Source organism: Sparus aurata, chromosome 21 (genome assembly GCF_900880675.1).
Source record: "Sparus aurata chromosome 21, fSpaAur1.1, whole genome shotgun sequence".
In the NCBI taxonomy this organism is placed as follows: domain Eukaryota; kingdom Metazoa; phylum Chordata; class Actinopteri; order Spariformes; family Sparidae; genus Sparus; species Sparus aurata.
The window spans coordinates 28,599,658-28,620,695 of NC_044207.1; the positions used below are offsets into that span (position 1 = coordinate 28,599,658).

The following is a 21,038-nucleotide window of genomic DNA, read 5'->3' on the forward strand; positions in this document are numbered from 1 at the left end:
CTGAATTACAATATAGAAGCTGCTGGTCTACCTTTAAAGTACTTATGTATGTAATTATGTAGAGAAAGTGAAGAGAGAGCTGATTTATCCAGGTCAGCTTTGAAGGGAAAAGCTGGTTACAGGCAACTTTTTATTCTTTATTAGTTTCGGCCATCAGTCCTTAATGGTAATAAGGAAGCTCGCCATCGAGGAACGCGGCAACATCCCTCTCTGTGAAAGATTGATTGGTTTGAGTCCAATTCTATTACTGGAATGACGGCCCAAACTAGAAAAAATAAATGGAAGCAGAGATGTAATGGTCTTACTCGAGTTATGTAGATGTGGTGGCACCAAAAACACACAAAAAAAGAGTTTCATTCCAAAACCATCTGTCTGGGAAAAAGCTGTCGACTAAAAACGGTATAACGACACATTTCCACAAAAATATTACATTTTCAACAGTCCAACTATCTGATCAGCAAAAATTGAAATTTTAGGATGTTCAGTCTTCAGTTCAGAGTCATTCTAAGAGAAGAGCCACTTTTCCCAAACAGGTTTTGGAGTAAAACTGATTAAATATTCAGTGATGTGAGCGCCACTCACTCTGGTGTCGGTAGGTTATTGAGTTTCAGGAGGAATGTGAGGACACAGAGAGACGAGAAACTGTGGGAGCAGATCTGTGACTGAAGGACTTACTCTAGCGACCTCACGGGGGTGTGGTCCATGCAGGAGTCGGCTCGACCCACCGGCTCGATCCTGCCGTTCTCTTCTTCTCTGGCCTCTTCATCCTAAACAAAAAAAGCACAAATAGAAAGAAGAGTGAGATGGCTTCAGCGAGCAGTATCCCCGTTCTTGATGAGTACAACACAAGAGCGTTTGGAGAGATAGCTCCACAGAAGCACAGCGGGGAAGGAATCTCTGGGAACCTCACGATTCGATTCCATTTCAGAGGGCGATGCAGTCTTATCTCAATACATCAATACTTTCATTTTCTTTGTTTACGCTCAACCATCCTCACCGAAACTCAACAAGCAGACTTACTGAGATCGTGAACATGATGCACAACGTAGAGCCCGACCCTACTAAACTGTTACAGGTAATTATAAGGTTGAGAATTGGTTTGGTTGAGAATGTTGGATGCATCTAAGAGTTGATTTTTCCCTAACCCCAGTGTCCAACTAAACTAAGGTAAAAACCTGAGCTTTGTGCATTTTGACGTAGCATGAGCTGCTTTCCAGTTTTCCACGCCAGCAAACAAAGTGGCCGACAATTAGCCAATGTGTCTCCAGTTCACAAAAAAAACTGATGCTCTGATCAGACTACACAACCTGTCCAGATGGTTGAATGGTCAGAATGGCCAAGCATCATGTCAGACCACATGTTGAACCCGGGGTAATAATCTTGAAGTTTTCCGTGACCCTACGACTTCCGGTAGCAGGAAATACAACCAGCGGCCTCGTAAGGCATCCATGATGCAAAATCATCTTTGGTCCACTATAACACATGGTAAAATAATCATATTCCCTCCTGATTCAATAAACGAATCGGGCAAGTTTCAGGGTGATTTTGTGCAGTTTGGTCCAGGCGTAGCACTTCTTAAATTCCTGGTTATTCATTGGAGCTAAACTTTTTAAAAGTATCTTGCAGCTGAAAAGTGAGCCGAGCCGCTAACCTGACGAGGCCAAGACGAGCGGATCGGAGGAGGTCTTCCACGGGTATAAAAATACATGCCCTTTAAAAAATTCTTGTTCCTTCAAAATTACATTGCCGCTGTTCTCCTCATGTATTAACTGCAGATGAATGCTGGAGAGTCATGACACGTACACAAACACACGCAGGCCGACAGACAAAGCCTTGAGAGCAAAAGAGGAGAAAAATGAGAAGCGGAGAAAAGAAGGTCATTAAAATTTCAGGGCGACACCGGAGAGGAGAGACGAGCGAGCGGCAGCAGCAGCTACGCAGGCCTCCCAACAACTGGCCGTCTCATCAGTATGAAAATGAGCCTGCCGTTACCGTGGCTGCCGTACGGTTGCCATGACACTTTGGGTGCCTGGAGGACGTTCAGCTCCAGGGCAGTGTGTGAGTGTTTGCGTGTGTGAGGAGGAACAGTGTGCAAGGACTCCTGACTGCTGTTTCTCAATGTAAAACTTGAGCTTGAACTGTGAGCTAAAGTCAGTTATAACAAGAGAAAGACAACAAGGTTGACTTGCGGTTTTCGTCGACAGACAGAGATGTGTGCGGCAGGTATCGGAGAGTGTGTGTGTGTTTGTGTGTGTGTTGTAGGGGTGTCCTCAGTTAATTTAGCATTAGAAAGTGGACAAAAACAGAGGTGGAAAAGCAGCTAATGGTACAAGGTGAGTTTAGATGAGGTTCCCTGAGTCATCCATCACTGTAAGCACAAACACATTAATTAAAGCAAGTGTGAATTTACTTTTTGTTATTCTAAGGTATGTTGAGGGTGAAGAGAGTGCGTACATGGTAGTCAACATCATGTTCGTTGTTTTGGTTTTCAAGCGTCATCATGCAGACGCTGTACGTATCCTGTACTGAAATATTGAGAATTTAAAAGATTAGATCTTTAAATATTCTAGGTTTTTTGTCTGCAGATGCATTCACACACCAACAAGTTCATCTTCAAAAGCAGCCCAACACAAAGCTGCATAATGAACTTACTAAGAAAGAAGCTTTGCTCCCACTCCACCTGTCTTTATTCAGCACTTGGGACAGACTGGGACAAAATGTGCAAAGCTTAAACTGAGAACTGTTTCTGCGTCTTACGGTCACGCCTGTGACATTTACGTGAGGACATTAACAGTGAACGCGTCTACATATTCTGGGTGCTTAAAACATTCCTGCATTATCAAAAGAGGATGATAGCCCACAGATTTGTTCTGCCTGCATGTCCTGAAAACAGACTTTAAAATACAAGCATATGTGGAGGACTTAAAAAAAAAAGACAGTGCAGTACTTAAAAGACATTTCTTGGCTCGGTGGACAGTAGCACAGCGGTCCAAGATTTTTTTTTTTTTACAGCACCATAAAAGACTTAAGTAAAAAATAGGAGCATTTATAAAAAGAGCGTTCCTGTAATGGGTCTTTATTCTACTATATTGTGCAAGCCTTTGATTTATGAACTAATACTATATTGACCCTGCAGTTATATGTATGGAGGAGCGCCTGTGATCACATCCAAGAAGACACAGCAGTCACGCACATTATAAAACATCCAGAGGCCAGATAAAGAGAAAGAGTCCAGCAGACAGAGAAACAATAAGAAATCAAAGAGCCTCAGAAACACATCTGACACGTCTCAGTGTTTATCAGCAGACTGAGGGCTGAGAAACATCAGAGGGGGAGACGAGTCGCTATCTGAGGACGAGTAAATGAGATCGGCATTCATCACAGCACACGCGGGCATCTCGCAGAGCCGTTATTTCAATACGCGTCATCTCTGAGGAATCTGGCGGCACGCTGACAATTCTATTCTACAGACAGGCAGAGACGGTGTGTATGTGGTTGTGTAATGCGAGTGTGTGTGTGTGTGTGTGTGTGAGTCAGCGTGGAGACAGGAGAGGAAGAGTAAGAATGAAAAGAGAAAGATAATACAGGAGAGAGGTGACGCATAGAGACGGAGAAGTAAAATTAGAGAGACAATAAAAGATGTGTGGTGGGGAATGTAACAACAGCATCATATATTCATTTATAGCAGCTGCCGCAGGTCAAAATATGCAATTAAGTGTGGTACAATAGAAATGCAGCAGGCCAGCGATCTAATGCAGTGGTTGTTTTCTCTCGATTCCGCACCGCTACGACTTGTTGTCCTAAGACGGATGAACATAATGGAAGTGCTGGGAAACAATCCAGACCCAGCCAGCAGCCCGTTGGACCACATCCGGTCCAGACACAACCTCTGGACCTTTGTTGCATTTCATTCCTCCTCCATCTCCCATGAAAAGGCATTAAAAAAAAGGAATAATAATTGAATAATTTTATCAATTTGATCTGATAATGTGCACAATCTCGCTTCCTCCTGATTTCTGTTGAGAGGGCAGGAACAACCGAGCAGGATGTATGGATCTGGTGGCTTTCACAACATTTCCTGGTACAACGCAGTTCTGACCATGCTTGGTAGCTTTTCAAATCATCTGGCAATTCACATGCACGAGTTAAACCCTGCAAGTACATACTTATTTTACCACCGAACCCAAGTCTTTCACAGTTGCATTAACGAACGCTAGAAAAAAAGTTAGTCAAGTCAAATTAAAACAGGCTGCTGAAGATACCCTGCTCATCCACATTTCCTGGTTTTAATATCCAAAGTGATTGAATTTGTAATTGAAAAATCCCTGATCTAAACTTCTACTCATGCAGCAACTGTGAAGCAGCTTTTGTTCATGTTACAGGATCTTCATCAGCAGATGGAGTTGCCTGGTTGTCGTGGAATTCTCGTCCATGCTGGCTCTAAAAAAAAAAAAGTCCCTTTCAAGTTGTGCAAAATCAGACATGTGGCTAAATCTACTACTGTCAAACAGGCGAATCCATCTGCCGGTGGCTGTACTGTAATATGACTGAAAGCTTCTGGACAGCTACCAAATGGACCTTGAGCAATGAGAAAGTGCTGTTTTGAACCTCAGCTGTCTATCTGATGTCATACAGGTTTTAGGTGTTTTTACTCTGGAAACATCACAGCCTAGTACCATTTTTTTTATGTAATTAATGTTGGTGAAGGTCGGCAGTGGTGGACAAAGGACCACAGGACGATTCATACATGTTAAACAACATGGTCTCTCGTTAACAAGTGTTGATAATGCTCACATGGTAGCTGTTTTCTGCATTCTTTTGTTGTTTGCGAGAAGAGAAGAGAAGAGAAGAGAAGAGAAGAGAAGAGAAGAGAAGAGAAGAGAAGAGAAGAGAAGAGAAGAGAAGAGAAGAGAAGAGAAGAGAAGAGAAGAGAAGAGAAGAGAAGAGAAGAGAAGAGAAGAGAAGAGAAGCCTCAGGAACATAATAACAAACTAAGTGGTATCAGCTGTGAAGAAAACAATAATGGCTTCTTCCCAGACAAACATTAGCAGCGACTAGCGCTGACTCGAGCTGTTTGATTGACAGATGGACCAATCAGCTTTTACTTGAGCTTCCCCATCCAAAAGTCCAGAAGGAGACATTCGCCACACTCCCTCAACCACAGCATCAAGACATCGCCCATTCCCGTTCCTGGGAGTGGGCCGTGCCGAGCCGAGGGATGGATAGCCGCATTAATAATTCAGGCCTGAGTTGGGGGGTTAATGGCTAGCAGGCAGACAGGCAGGCAGACAGGCGGGCAGACAGGCGGGCAAGGCAGGTACGAGCGGCCGATGTGTTTTCCAGCCGAGTCATTGTTTGTTTCCTGGATGTGGAGAAGGCGAGGCAGGCGGGCAGTTTTTCTGGCCTGGGGGCTCATTAAAGATTAATGGGAGAATCCATTGGGGCCTGTCCTTTCTATCTCTCAGACTAAATGAAGTGGTCCGCGCCTAGTGTGTATACGTGTGCGTATGTACGGGAGAGAGTGCGAGTGGAGTAATGCTGCACTTTAATGAAGTGCTGCCTGCTCCCCTTTCCTGCCACTTTGACCACGCTGTCACTTACAAACTGATGTGGATGCACGAATGCAGACAATACACCCCAAGGGCGGAGAGGGGGAGCTTTATTTGCAGGAACAGGGTTTAGCTTTTTTCTTTAGATGGTGGCAAAAATCTTTAGAGAGAATGAAAAAACACTTCGACGTTGAATAAATCCCAAATGAGACGGTTTCCATCAATATTTAAAATATGTAAAAAAAAAAAAAAAAAAGAAAGCAAGAGAAAAAAGCTACTTACAATCAATTTTGTTGTCTAACCTGGATCAGGCAGTTTCTTTGAAATGGCATTAAAATTTCAAAATCCAAATCTGTTTAAATATGAATGATCTCCGAAATCTTTTACGATGAAAAGTTTTTGATCATTAGGTTTGATGAAGCTGCCCGTCTTCAGATCGTCATCCTCCGAGGGATCTGAAGTGATGCAACGGTGAGAAATGTTGGTACACCTTGTTATGCCGACCGCTGACAACGGCAATCAGGACGAGTTAAAGCTCAAAACAGCAACACCGCATGAAGTGTTTCGTCTGGTGTCGTGTAAAACTTATCAACACCATGAACTGAGTAGCATCACACCTCACACTTCATCTCACCTTTTCCACCTTTAGCGGTTCCACCCTGAGGCTGGCTGGCTCTATATCTGGCTCTGATAGGCTGATAACAGACACGTTGTGCTATTTGCAGTTTGCTGTGAATCAACGCTCAGTGTTGTTTTTGGGACCAACTGAAATGTGCCTAAAGCATCCAGCACAGAAGAAGTTCATCGTCCAATTCTTGTTTGCTTTCTTTGATCGGCTAGTTTCAGAATAAAAACAATCCTTCCACAGCTTTAGACGATTATAGGTGTTCGGAGAACATTGAGAATTTGAGAAGTTAGGATTCAAAAGATTATTTTTTTAAAGGGTTTGTAGAAAAACATTTTTTTCAAAAGTAAGGCATTGGTACCAACACTCTGTACTAGCGCTGTTTAGGAAAGCAATCTATTGAAATTGTCTTCAAAGAATGCAACAACATGCAGAAATGTGCACGTTATCTTTACAAATAAAGAATCGTGTTTTGTTAGCAAGCATGACATTGTTCATTTAAAATGTACTCACATGCACAACACCAAGAAGCACTAGTCCATTCACAAAAATACACACCGATTCGTTCCTTCACAGGCCGTGAAGACAAAATAACACATGTTGAACCTGAAGACTTACACACACAGACGCACAAGACATACATCACTGTTAACTGGTATCTGTGTCCTCTCCAACAGAGCGCCATATGTCCATGACCGGATGAAACACTGAACCAGAGACTATAAATTAGCCTTAACCTCTGACCTCTAACCTGAAGACGACTACACACCATCTGGGTCTGAGTTTGAAACAGAGTGAGATGAAAGATAAAGTGTTCAGCTAATAAAAAACATCCTCCTGTATAAATTTCCACGAGGAATCCATGTTTCTGCAGTTCAAAGCTTCCACTGTTTTTAAGGTATTTCACTGTATTGGTGATTGACAAGGAGAAAAAGACGAGAACGCAGACCGACAAAAAGACCGGCGAAACAAACAGATTCTGGGTCAGTTGGTGTGTGACCCCACTCAGGAAGAGGCAACAGAAAAATTCGGAACCATTTTTTTTTTTAGGAGGTGAGACGACACACACATGCACACACAGCTCCGGGTGTGCTCATCTGACAGATGACCCGTCTTCAGACTTCCACCAAAACACTCGCTGAAAGCACTCAGAAGGTTCGCTGCAGCCTGCTTGAGTGGACAAAGACACATTTCATTGTGTCAGCGGATGTAATGATCAAACGTCACTGCACACGACCTTCTATGTATTATTTACCGGGTCAGTCACTGAGGTCAGAGATTCTGCAGCGCCGACACTGGTGCGGGATGTCAGCCGTGAAAGGGAAGCAGTACTCAACATTTAACTCAGCTGAACTGTCACTGGATTCTGTTTTTTTGCAGTGATTGAACATCGATTAAAAAAAAAGAGAATAATTTGAAAATGAGAATCCCAGACTGAAATTGTTGAGAAATTTAGATCCGATGGTTTGTACGTTTCGGGGACAGATGGTATTAGAACAAGCAACTGCGCCATTTCCTCAGGATCAAATCATCTCGATACCCTCGATAGTGTTGATACTGCAGCGCGCAACGCAGTCCGATCTGTCACGACAGAGAGACGTTTGATTAATGTCAGCGCTCGGCTCAGTGCGAGACCACAATGCATCATTAAAAGCAAGCTTTCAATTACAGATCCCTGCGCTAATTCAATTAGTCTCCTTTGAAGACACTCTGATAATGGGATCCAGACGAGCGGACGGCGTCGTCAATAACACCAGGATTCATTGAGCCGAGGGGACGTTATCTGAGTTTATATCATCCTGGCTGCCAGTTGGGCCGTTACACCGGAGGAGGAGGAGGATGGTGTGTGTTTGTCTGTGTGTGTTGTGTTGGGTTTGGTTTGGTGGAAGGAGCGAGTAGAAAACCGAGAGACAACTGGAAGAAAATGCTTGTGTCTGCAGTTATGTGTCTGCAGAAGAGAATGCGTGCATGTTGGAATGACAGCCGGTGGTGGCTTTGTATTTTTTGTCCTCTTGAAAGTTTATCTAAATTGTTTTGTTTGACATTAGCATAATGTCAACAGTTTTGTGCCTTTGTATAAAGACACATCAAAAGTATGGTCAAAAGTATGTAGACATCCGGTCTGCATACAACCGGGTTTCTTTGATGCGGGGCTGTTTTTCATGATCGAAGCCAGGTTCCCCCACGTTGAAATTAGAAGAAAGGAAGCACACGGATAGTTTAGACAATGTTATACCGTCAACTTCTGTGTTGATTGTTTTAGGAATGCCCTTACAAATCACAACCACAACATCGACAATGCCTACGTGCACAAAGGCAGGTCCATTGACAGGGTTCCAGCTTGGCTGAGGCATCTGGGACTTTTCAGATGATTTTGTTTTTTAAACTACACGAGGGCAGCTCCATTGGAAACATGGATATAATAGACATAATAGAAGATATCGATATAAGAGACATTTGTTGGTTGAAACATGAACAGATTTTTAGAAACAGCAGGTCTGAGATCAGTCTTTTCATCCTCATTGTGCACATTAGGCTGTCTTTTTAGAGACACTAGAGGTGATGGCGATGAGGAAGGACTTCTAACAGCCAGCAGGTCGACATTATCCCAGCCACAGGTCGCGCGGTTGGCCAGAACCCCATTGTTGGTAACACGGTAAGAACAAGAGCAGCTGACGTTACTTTAAGTGACAGTAAACACTTGGTCACTGGCTGTAAACCCGATTCAGCTGTTAGTCAACCGGGCCGACCAACATTTCTGGCGAAACCTCAATCCAGATATGTTTCTTTCCAATTTGATATGGAGGAACTTTCCTACATAGAGCCCTGACCTCAACCCCATCAGACACGCTGAGGATGAACTGGAACACCGACCCGTTGACAGGCCTTATCACCCGGCATCAGTGTTCGATGTCTAATGATCTCGTGGCAGAATGAGGACGAATCCTTGCAGGCGAGAAGAAGAAGGAAGGCTGTTATCAGCAGCTCATGTTCGAGTTTCACAGATGGGCGTAATGTTCACGTGTCCACACACCTCTGGCCATGTAAGATATCTTGCCCTGTGTCACGCTCGGCCAAATTAAATGTAGAAGTTACATTCCAGTGTGCAGAAACTCTGCTTCGTCTGCACACATACTGCGTCTGCAGCAGCACCGGAGGCAGCAGCAATAACAACGTGAACAAAATGAGACTTCCAGCACTTCCTAAATTACCGCGGTGCTGCTGTAGCGATCCACTTAATTCAACTGCAATTTCTGCGATCCAATCCAATCAAAGTAGATGGGGTTGGTGGAGGGGGTATCGCCGCAGCAAAATACGCACCGCAATTTTCTCTGCAATAATAGACAATAGAGGTCTCATCAGGAATCTGAGCAATTTCAAAACTCACATTTTAGGAGCTGATGTCCCCTGAGAGCTCAGTCAGTGTCACTCGAAATGGAATTGCAAAAGGTGTGAATGACTTGTTTCTCGACTTGCGGGGGTGTGTTTGATTCAGCACACTAAGAAAAAGGCGAAGCCGGATGTTAAACGGCTCGATTCTTTTTGATACGTAATAGAGATATCTCTAATGTGAAAAATACTGAAATTAGTGAGATGTGTTTCCGGAAACTATTTCTCCCGAGAGTGCAGGTGGGGGGGGGGGGGGGATGAAGTGAGTGATGGGAGAAGGGAAATGAAAGACTGGAGAAAGAAAAGGAAAGGTGGACAGACAGAGAGACAGACTCAAAGAGAATGACAGAGAGGCAGATAGCGAGACGGACAAAGACACATTACGCAGAGGAACAGAAAGCCGTGACAAAGCTCGTTCAAAGGATGACAAACGACGCTTTGAAATGTCCCAACTGGGAGCCTGAAGGGATTCGGGGAGGCTCTGACATTTTATACTTTGGTTCCTGGCTGTCAGAGCAAAAAAAAGAAAAAAGTAGCAAAAAAAAGTTTCACAGGACGTTCATCGTACTATACCTCAAATATTCATATCATGTGGATGCATATTCTTTACTTCTACCCCGCTGAGGCACTTGCCCGGCCCTCTCAGGCTGTCTGGCATTCCCGTGGTGTGGATGTATTGTTTAGACAGTAATCCACCAGAGTCGGGCTGAACGTTGATGTAGGCCTCAATCCAACACACACTGACACAATCAGCTTGACTTGGCTCTCCTGACAATGTCAAACATGACACAGGTGGAGGCAGAGTGTGTGTGTGTGTGTGTGTGTGTGTAGGATACAGTAAAGGAGTACAGTATGTTGAGCGAAAGTGAGACAGAAAGAGGGAGGGAGGACAAAGTTTGCAAGGAACGTGTGCACGTGTTTATACCATATGTAAACCATGTGGGGATCGGAGGTATGCGCCAACTGGAATGGATCACACACACACACACACACACACACACACACACACACAGATGCCGAATTCATTTACGTATAGCAAGCAAAAACACTGTGTGGGATCAATATATGTTGGGTGGCAAATCAAAAGAGAATCCAGCCTCTGTAACAGGTATGAACATATTTCTGCCAAGAGATATTCCTTCATTTGGTGTCCAGCACTTCCCTTGCAAGGCAGCTAGATTCACAAGATCCTCTAAATCCTTTTTGCCAATACATAAGGGCGTTGTTTAACTGAAAACAACAATGGCAGCTCCTCGAGAGGTTAGCGTAAGATGCCGCTATGGCCCCAGTTGTTTCAGAACTGGAGAGTATATTTCTTTGACAGAGGAAAGAAAGTGAAGGCTTTTCTCGATGGAAAAGATGTTCTCGCTCATCTTTCGACTGGCTTTGGTAAGAGTTTAATTCACCAACTGGCTCTTCTGGAGGTAGCGCTCTCTTACTGTTGATCTGATTGGTTAGTCCGTAATTGACAGATGGTTTGCCCAATCAACTCCCAAGTATTCTGTTGGAAGTAGCTGCCCTTTTCTAAACAGTTTCTAGCAGCAACTTCCCAGATGGTTCTGACTTAAAGACCTGACTTAAAGTAGCTACAAAATCACCCAAAGTTATAACGCTAAGCTACTAAAAGGTGACTAATCAGTGAACTAACATGCTAACTGAAGGACACAATCTTTTATATCGATTTAAACATGAACTCAATTTTGAAGCAAAAACAATCAATGTTGTACTCTGACAACTTTAGTGTGAGTTAATTACTTCGTCAGCTGCCGTTTCCAAGGATAGGAATTCAATATAAACCTTGGATACGCAATAAATATTTGTATTTACCACAAAAGCTGCGCCATTGTGAGCAAAATACAGTCTAAACTGATGTGAAGATGCTCAGCCTTCTGCAGATGAGTTACTTTTCAGACAAAAAAACATCTTAAAAAGTAAGTGAGGCGGGGTGCGGATGTGGAATAACATTTGTTTTCTGGGCGTTTAAGTTTTTCCAAACAATGGAGGAATCATAAAACATTTACTATGTTGATGCATTTCAAAGCAGAGATATTTTACCACAGCCACCTGCAGAGAGTATAAAGCTGTGTTGTCGGGAGCATGTGGGATGTTATTGCGTGTGTGTGTGTGTTTTCAGTTCAAAGAGCATATCGACTTCACACAGAGCAGGTATCACCAATCAACACCTGACTTTTGTTAACTAAAATAATGAATTCAACTCCTTCATGGTGTCATATAAACTTGATATTTCACGTTGCTGCCACACTAATGGACTAACTTGAAGACTAAGACACACTAAAATGTCAGACTACTTCTGTGTTGTTTCATCAGATGTATGGGGGTCTCTGCAGGTCTAAACCTCGTGGGGCATTCACCGTATGCCCTGAACACAGAGGTGGTGCAGGGTGGAGTGTGGCCGGTGACACAGCTTGTTATGTGTTGCACCGTTTTACCGAGATGAGACTCCCGATGGAGCCGCTGCTATGGAGCAAAATAACAGCCAAACCAAACTACCCCGTGAGAGGAAGGATGCTGTGGATAATGGTGACAAGCAACACAGAAACACACACACACACACACACACACACACACACACACTGATGTAGAGTTGTCAGATTGGAGGCCATTATTCTGGCCGAATCAAACTGTAATGGCTGCTGCTGAGAAGAAGTGTCTATATAAACAAGTCAGGGAAGAGAAACTCACACTCGCTCCGCTTCCTCTCCCTCTACGACTTTCTCACTTCCTGCTGCAGTGCCTTTTTCAGGAATGTGCGCTGCACCTTCAGCAGAAACACCTCCACCTCCACTGCTGCACATCTAACAGCACCTACCAATGACTCAGGATCTCAACATGTAAACTGCTAATAACACTTTATAAGGCTATCATTTTTTTTTTAATCATCATTTGCTTCAGGTGATAATTTGATTCATCATTTTGTTTTCTGTGCGGTGGCTTTGTCGTGTTCAGACAGTGTTTCGATCCACGGCTTTAGGAGCTCGAAACAGAAGGAAATTCACCAAATATTAAATATGAATAAATCTTTGAGATGGACGTGCTAACGAAAACAGGAGGATTCATTTCGGTTCCTTCTGACCTGTTGTTTGAATCACTGGTCTCACCAACTGGTGTTGATGGGATTTTGCATTTATTATCATGTGCTAATACGTGTTTTTAAACTTTTTTCCCCCCCAGATTGTAAACTAAATTAAACCAATTCACAAATGCAAATTAATGTTTTGTCCTGTCTCCAGTGGGAGCAATATGGATCATATGAGTGAAGCTGCCAACCATCAACGTTTATCCTGCAACTGAAAAATCTTTCAACATGCAAGAACCTTGTTGTTTCATCAAAATATCTCTGCAGAAATACAAGAAGACACTAAAACTCAAACCTAAAAACATTTATATTAATTGTTTATTACCAATATGGCATCAGAGTCGATGCGAGTTCGAGGCTTGATGATAATTATGATCAAAATACACATGGCAGAATCACAAAACTACCGTTATGTTTGTTTGCTGTCTGTACTAATTACTACGTAGAATAAAGAGCAAAAGTGTGTAGGGAGCAGGACCTTCACCCAGGAGATCACTGTTCAGATGATGTAATGTTAATTACCTGCGTAACATACTTACGTTTGTAACTGAAGTTACAGAAATAACGTAATGATTTTAAGCCAAACTACAATGTTTTCCTAAACCTAACCAAACTGTGAGTGTACGACAAAGATCCAGTACGCCTGACGCTGGTCGCTGCAATGTTCATGATACTCCAACTTAAATGCTGAACAATATCTGAACCATGCATGCGTGAAAGGGTTACAAAAAATTCCATCTGCAAATTGATACACTGGCCTGAGCAGTATGTTGGGGGTTCAGGTGTTGAGAAAATCAAACCTCTGACCCATCAGATACAGAAATATCTCTCCGACAGAGTTCAATTTGCAGGATTTCTTTGTCGGAGCACACCGGGCCTCAATAATCAGCTCTATCCCTCTTCTGTCAGATCCCTCAGATTCTCCTCTGATAACAGCTGACACCTGCTGTTGTCATCCTTCTTGTCTGTTTCTTGATCGTTTTATAGACCCTCTGATAAACTCCTCGGCACAGAACACTCTCATCTCCTTTCTCCCCTTTGAACGTCTCAATCTCATGTTCATTCTCTCTGTGCTAATGATAAACCTGTGAAGCGCGGCGGGGTTTACAAAACTGGAGATTCTTATCTTTGATTTGAGGGTGTATGTGTTTCTAACCTCTCCTCTACGTCGAGAGGTGGATTAAGTTGGAAAAAGAGCTGCCATCTGTCCAACCTGATCAGGTCTATTTTAGGTGCAATTAGATTTTGGTAGCAGGTGATGAACGGCAAATTGTGTGCTTGTGTGTGCAAACTCCTGACAGCAGGTTGCACCCTGAGGTAGAGATCCCCTCAGGGGGAACTGCAGACCCTCAAGAGGGGGAAAGGCTGTCTTTCATCTTCCATCCATCTCTCTATTCCTGCTCTCTCACCCTGTCCCTCCCAGCTGGAAGGGATCTGAGCTCCCACCGCTCTCTGTCATATTAAAACCAAAAGATCAAAGGCGATGAGGAGCGCAGAAGAAAAGGAGGGAGAGCACCGAGAAGAATAAAAATAAAGGAGGCGATGTGAGGAGGTGACGAGAAGATCAATGGAGCGAGGGAGAGTACAATGGAGAGGAATAGATGAAGTGAGTTAAATGGAAAGATCTTTATATGAACTATTACGTGTGGGTCTGAATGGTCTGTTAACACTCAACGTCTTAAAATGTTTGTACTTGCTCGAGGCAGAAAATAAGTTCAATCAGCTGTGACAAATACATTATGATGATACGGAAGAACGGATTTCACATGTGACGATGAAAGAGGAAGGTAGGACTGACATGGCCCACCCAATGGAACGTTATCCAATAAAATAAAAGGTAAAATCCTTGCAAACAGTGTTGGAAAACTGTGGTGCAGCTTTTCGGCATCTGATAAGCCTTTTAAAGCCCCTGGATGTGTTACTCAAACTGTGTTTCCTGGAACCCAGTTCATCTTGTTACTGCTACCTGCAGCAACAAACTAGATATGAGCACAGCCATTTGCATTTCTCTTTAAATAGTATGCAATTAAGGGTCTCAACGCCTCCTTTTTTTTTGGGTGCAAGTGAGCGTAAGCATAAGCATTAGTGCTAGCATAATAATCATCTGTATGTGTACGCAGGCAGTAGTGGAAACTGTTTGGTTGATTTTCACTTTCGATGTAGAATAACTCCTCTTGTTCTAATGTGTGAAGAAAAGTGTTCGTTTTTCTTTTTTGGCCTATTATGTTTAATGAAACAGAAAAAAAGCAATTAATTGCTGTTCCCAAATCATGTAAGATGACTGGGCATCAGATGCAGCCAATGAACGGGGACAGAAAGGTGAGAAAAGGTGGGCTGAAAAAAAAAAAAAGGAACGAGTCAATGTAGAAAAAAATAAAAGTGTGTGAGGGGGGGTTATGAAGTGAGATGTAGAAAAACAAGGTTCAGTCAATAATACAGATGGAAAAGTGGGAAGAAAAGAAAGAAGGCGGCAGACTAAAGGCTCATAATAGCAAGGTGGCCGTAGATTAACACTGAACTGTTTCTCACATCTGAAAACACAAAACACACCTACAGTATTTATCTGTACAACCCATTCACACTGCACTCGCATAGAGTGCAGAAACAGAAGGACAAAACACATGCACAAAGACACACACACTCACTTAACACACACGCACAAAGAGACACACAGTCACTTAATACACACGCATAAGCACACACACAAACCTGTCTGACTGTCTTCGATCTAAGCTCCACAGCAGCACCTACTGGTCATCTGTTCATAATCCACACTGATCCTGTTGCTTTGCAAAGGGTGGACTGTTCACATTCACCTGTCTTTTTAACATGCACACACACACAGATTTCTTGAACCCTCACAGTATGAGATATGTGTGCGTACACACCTGCATATCCCACCGAAACGATTCCCACACTCAGACATTCATGCTGGATAAAACTTGAACGTGCAGTTTTTTTCCGGTGCACATTATGCATGCACATACGAACACACACCCCTCACTGACTGAGGTGATTTATGAGTGTACGGCTCAGGTTTGCATGATTTATCCTGCTAAAGCTGCACTGTGCACCTGAGGGACTTGACTCACCGCTACACTCACTGCATGGAGGCTTGTTAGTTACCGAGGAAAGGAAGAAAGGGTGCGCATGAGCGTGCACGTTTGCCTGGTCATGAAGATTTGTTTCGGTACATACGGTTGCAGTATAATTGTGTTTTACTGCGTGTTTAAGTGTGCTCTGAAATAGAGTGTATGCAGGATTAATGTGTGTGCAGTTCTTTCTGTGTGTGTTAATGAAATCCCACGTGCCAAAGTTTATATATTCATCCCCGTGTTGACATATATGTGTTTAATCAAACTCGCTGGTGTGTTAAAGTGTGTACGTGAAGCTTGAGTGGTTGTGTGTGACGCTCACAGTGCACACATGCATACGCCAGCATAAAGATCCCTGGACAGGTATGGAGGTGTGTGTGTGTGTGTGTGTGTGTGTGTGTGTGTGTGTGTGTGTAGGTGTGTGTGTAGGTGTGTGTGTAGGTGTGTGTGTGTGTTGACCTGCCTTCAGTATGTCTGTGTAACAACATCCCCAGTGAGTTGTGTGAAGCCTCCATCCCACCATGAAAGATAACTCAGTCCCTCTGCAGTCTAATGGCTGAGGACACACAGCAGCATCACAAACACACACACAGAAGCAAACCAAAGACTGTGTTGACTGCGTCAAACACACACACACACACACCGCTACACACACAGTGATACACTGAACTACATACTGAATGTTACCGGCGGTGAAAAAACAAAAAAGCAGAGCAGTCAGACCTGCACCGAAACATCACACACTTTCACTGCACAAACCCAGATTGATGGGAAGCACTTAAAAAGCGCTAATTGAGGTGGGAATTGTTATTCACATTAGAGACAGTTTTGGGTCAGTCTCATCTTTCAAAAGGTTATGCAACTAAAATGCAACAAAAAGTGCTGTTTCCGTTAGCTGGCCTTGTTGTTTCTTGCAGAGTGAAACCTGTCAATCAATCTGGTTTCACTGCTGTGACATTCGTCTTCTTTGGATTTCCAGCTGACAAACAGAATCGACTTTTTGTTCATGGCGCTCTTTTGTCTCCTCAGTCACGGTAGCTAGGGCTTCTCATACCAATGACCCAGTTCTTCTAACAAACCACTGCTGCTGCTGCTGAAAACACTAAATACACTTCTGTCTATTGAGCATGAGCTGATACTGGCTGTTTACCACTCCCTTTCAGGTTAACTCCTTACAATTATATGTGAGTCCACTTTGTTATTAATATAACTATGACTGCAATAACTTCGGAAGAGTTATTCAACTAAAACTGTTGTGTTAATAACTTAATTTCTGTACATATCTGTAAAGCACTTGCTTTTAAAGCTGCTCCATAAATAAATTAGCCTGTTTACCACAGATACGGCTGTGGCAGCTGTGGCTGATGGGGTAGAGTCACATTCCCGGTGTCTACATGTCAAAGTCTCCTTGGGCAAGATACTGAACTCCAAACTGAATTACTGCAAGTCGCTTTGGTCTGCTAGATGCCCTACAATGTATAATGTAAAAATGTAAACATACAGCATCGGGTTAGACTTTCAAATAAAAGTTTGCTGGCAAAACTGATCAAATAGTATGACACATGATGACTTTTGAGCTGTTATTGACAGAGCAACTGGCCTCTGACCAGACTACTATGTTCGACACGTTGGGAGTGTTATCAGGCTGCTTCTGCATATAATTCTCAGAATTAAGCTGTGTTTGTGATTCTGCCTTTGGTTTGAGTTCCCGTTTCTGCATTCGCTTATGAAGACGGAAAAAAACATTTGACAAGTAAATAAATTATTTATAAATCAAAGCTTAATTAATCCAAGGCTCCAAGTTTCAGAATCAGTGTTGTCAGACCTCGGGGGAAGAGCTCCAGGCATGACATGAAGATGAAGACACAAACCCACTGCTGTCCTGTGAAAACCACCTCCAACTGGCCAAACATGGCACTCTTAATCTATGCAGGTGTATCTAATCTGATCGTGTGTCTGAAAAATGCACAAACACACACACACTTTTATACAAAGCCATCGCAGGGAACTATTGAGAAAGAGAAATCCGAACACAAAATACAGAGAAAAACACATCGAATAGAAAAAGTTTCAACACAAGAAAACTCCATGACGTGTACATCCCTGGAGACTGTTGTCTGACCCAGACAGAGAACAGGCTGTGTGTGTTTGTGTGTGTGTGTGTGTGTGTGTGTGTATGAGGTTCAGCTGTCCACGCTCACACTGCAGGCGGCTGAGCGGCTTGTGGCTTTTTCTTCTTAATTGGTTGATTTGCAATCGAGTCCGAGGCTGCCTGGATTTCTGACACATGCTCACAACTGACGCACAAAAGACACACAGCCAAAAATCATACATGCAAAAACACACACTCACACACATGGAGCCACAAACATATCAATGGATGGACACTTAAACACACATGATCAAAACACACACACACGCGCGCGCGCGCATAAATGCCCTCATGAGTCATGGATATACAACGCAAACACACACACGGTTGCGGTGCAGCTCCAGCATCTCAAACCAAGCTCTCATTAATACACACTCGACTGACAGCTCGCTGTTGCCATGGCGACCCCCTACCTGTTGCCAAAGGGGGGGAGGCTGGGAGTTTGGGGAGGGGCTGGTGAAACGCAGCTCAAAACTATCACAGTTCAATTTTTTCGCTGTGTGTCAGGGAGCCGCCGGTGCTGCTGCAGGCGCACACAATCACCCACTTGGGAACGGAGAATAGTTTCATTCATTTCCATTGCGATTCAATCTGGCTCACTTCAGTGCAAGGCAATGCCCCTGTTCTGTTACGTTTTGTTATGAGAGGAGCCTCGAATTCTCCACACGAGTAAAATAGGCCTACTTCATTGTATTCACGCTCTATTCCAATTCTTCTCCCCATTTCATGCCTCTCTGTTCCATGTTATTCATTCTAGGAAGATAAGATGAGGCTTACTTGAGGAAATTGCACTGTTTAATTCATCATTCCAAGCTGTTCTTTTTTTTTTTCTAATTAAATCACTGCATATTCCATTCCTTGCTGTGCTATTCTTCATTCTCACACCATATTCTATTTTACACCCGAACAAAGCTTTAATACACTACTGGAAAATGGCTGTCCGGGCTAATTTTGTCAAAGCAGAATTCCTTTCGTTGCGATAATGAACTGTAGTGGAGGTTTAGAAAGTATACAGTAGCACAGGGCCATTAAAGATGCATGAAATGCAAATCAACTCTATTAAAAGAACTTACTGTAACTCAGACTCGGTGCTGCAGCCTTTGTGTTGGCTGCTTCTGTCTGCAGGTCATGTACAACTTTACAGCTTTTATCCCACACGATAACCTTGGCTCTAACTCTGGGTTTCTACACAGAAAGTGTCTCTTTTGGTCGGTTCTGTATTCAGCTCTATCCCAACAAAGTGAAGTATTTTGATGCGTAATGCTATTTGATCATCAGAACAGCAGAATAATATAAAGCCGAGTAATAGAAGAGCTACAGTCTATGATCTACAGAGGATACTGATACTGTGGTCTTGCTTCTAACAAACGTGCTTTCTCTTTAGTCGGCTGTAGCTCATCTACTCCTCTTTTGTAGTATCATGTCCTGAAAAAACAATTAAGGCTTTTCTCATCACAGCGGAGTTGCGACATCCTTCCTGGAACTAAGTGAGCTAAGTGTGGCTTCGATCAACATGACATAAAACAGTGACAGCGAGCAGAGTAGATCTATACACAAGACCAGCCAACAACAACAGCTTGCAAGACCCTTAAATGAAGAGAGAGAGTGTGTACGTGTGTGTGTAATCTCAGATTTCTTCTTATCAATGACATACTACAGTATACGGACAGTATCATTTAACTTATTTGGACCTATTTGACTGGGTCATTTCCTGTGCCGCCAATCGGGAACCACTCTGAAATCTGATTTTGTTTAAAAACACATCATGAAGCTAGGTATAGTACAGAAAACAAAGTATAAGAAGGGGAAAGATATGTTCTAGTGTAGAGTGAGACGATATAAAACTTTAAATATCAGCTTTTCTGCTATCGCCAAACTGTCAGGTCCAATCGTCTCTTTCTTTCTTCTTGTGAGGATATATTGCTACCTTCATAAAATCGTGTGATTATGTGCATTTTGTCTGCATTAAATATGTAATCGTATATGCAAACACACACGCGGTCATACATACACCACCTGTACAATTAATGCGGTAAGACACACTTTCAGCAAGCTGTCACACAGAGCGAAGCAGCATTAAAATAAGACTGACACACACATGCACACCGAGGCCACACAGAGTTATATGGCTGTTCTTTTCACTGTGAGGAGCAGTTGGTGGTCATCATGTTTGTGTGTAGATGTGTGTATGCGGTTTGTATGTGTGTGTGTGTGTGTGTTTGAGGGCAGATGGCCTCCAGTGGGTCATTAATACCGACGACACCATCCTGCAGTGACCTCCACCACTTAACCCCCTTCATACCAAAACCTGTTGTAAGACGGATGAGGTGAAAACGGTGCAGCTCTGCGGTCTGATATATGGCGAGAACTCACAGTCTGCTTAACCCCTCTGAGGAGGACACTGTTTACCAAATAACTTGTATAACAACAAAAATAGTGACATGTTTGAGATGACATTTGGTAGAGTAACCAAGTTCCACTGATGAGAAAAGGAAATCTGAGTTTACTGTAAACTGTGTGTGTCTTAAATTGTACTTTGAGGTTGAAAGTCTGTTCCGACCTTTGGAAGCTGCTTCAAAGAAATTTGAATGTGGCACATCATATCTTTTGGACTTAAATGCAACTAAAAGACTACAGCCAAAATCCAACTGGAGGCCAATATTTATTCAAATTCCGTGCATGCATGAGACAAAATATTAAGTTAGAAATCTGTATTTTTAACTCCAAAGAAAACAATAAAAAAAACAGATTTACAAACCATTTTCACACCACTAAGATTTCAACAAAAGAGGTTTGACATGCGCTTGTATGGCCATTAAAATACGTCTGATAACATAACTGCGACTGGAATTGTGAGCTGGAAGGGAGAAGACAGGGTAACGCCAAAAATATCAGGGAAATGGCATGAAAAAATTGAACTCAGCAGTAAATCAGTAGTCAAGAGGCAGCAACACAGCAGTTCACAAATAAAACAACTGCCAGCATCGATTCAACATGCCAGTTCAGCCGAATGATCGTTGTTAAGGCAGAGGAGCGCTAATGGTGCTGGATTCACACACTGCAAGAAGTCAAGTAAATTCTATTATGTTTTTATTATATTTATTATTCTATGCTCTGTTCTGACCCGCGA

General features: G+C 42.9%; 1 protein-coding gene across 7 annotated transcripts in view; it reads right to left on the reverse strand.

The window, feature by feature from the left end:
• pard3ab (par-3 family cell polarity regulator alpha, b) overlaps window positions 1-21,038 on the reverse strand; it is a 245,861-nt gene that overhangs the window by 130,287 nt on the left and 94,536 nt on the right. For all 7 annotated transcript variants that reach the window (XM_030402565.1, XM_030402564.1, XM_030402562.1 and 4 more), the window contains exon 6: window positions 676-767. In XM_030402565.1, the coding sequence (XP_030258425.1) occupies window positions 676-767 (92 nt within the window). The remainder of the gene's footprint in view (window positions 1-675; window positions 768-21,038) is intronic.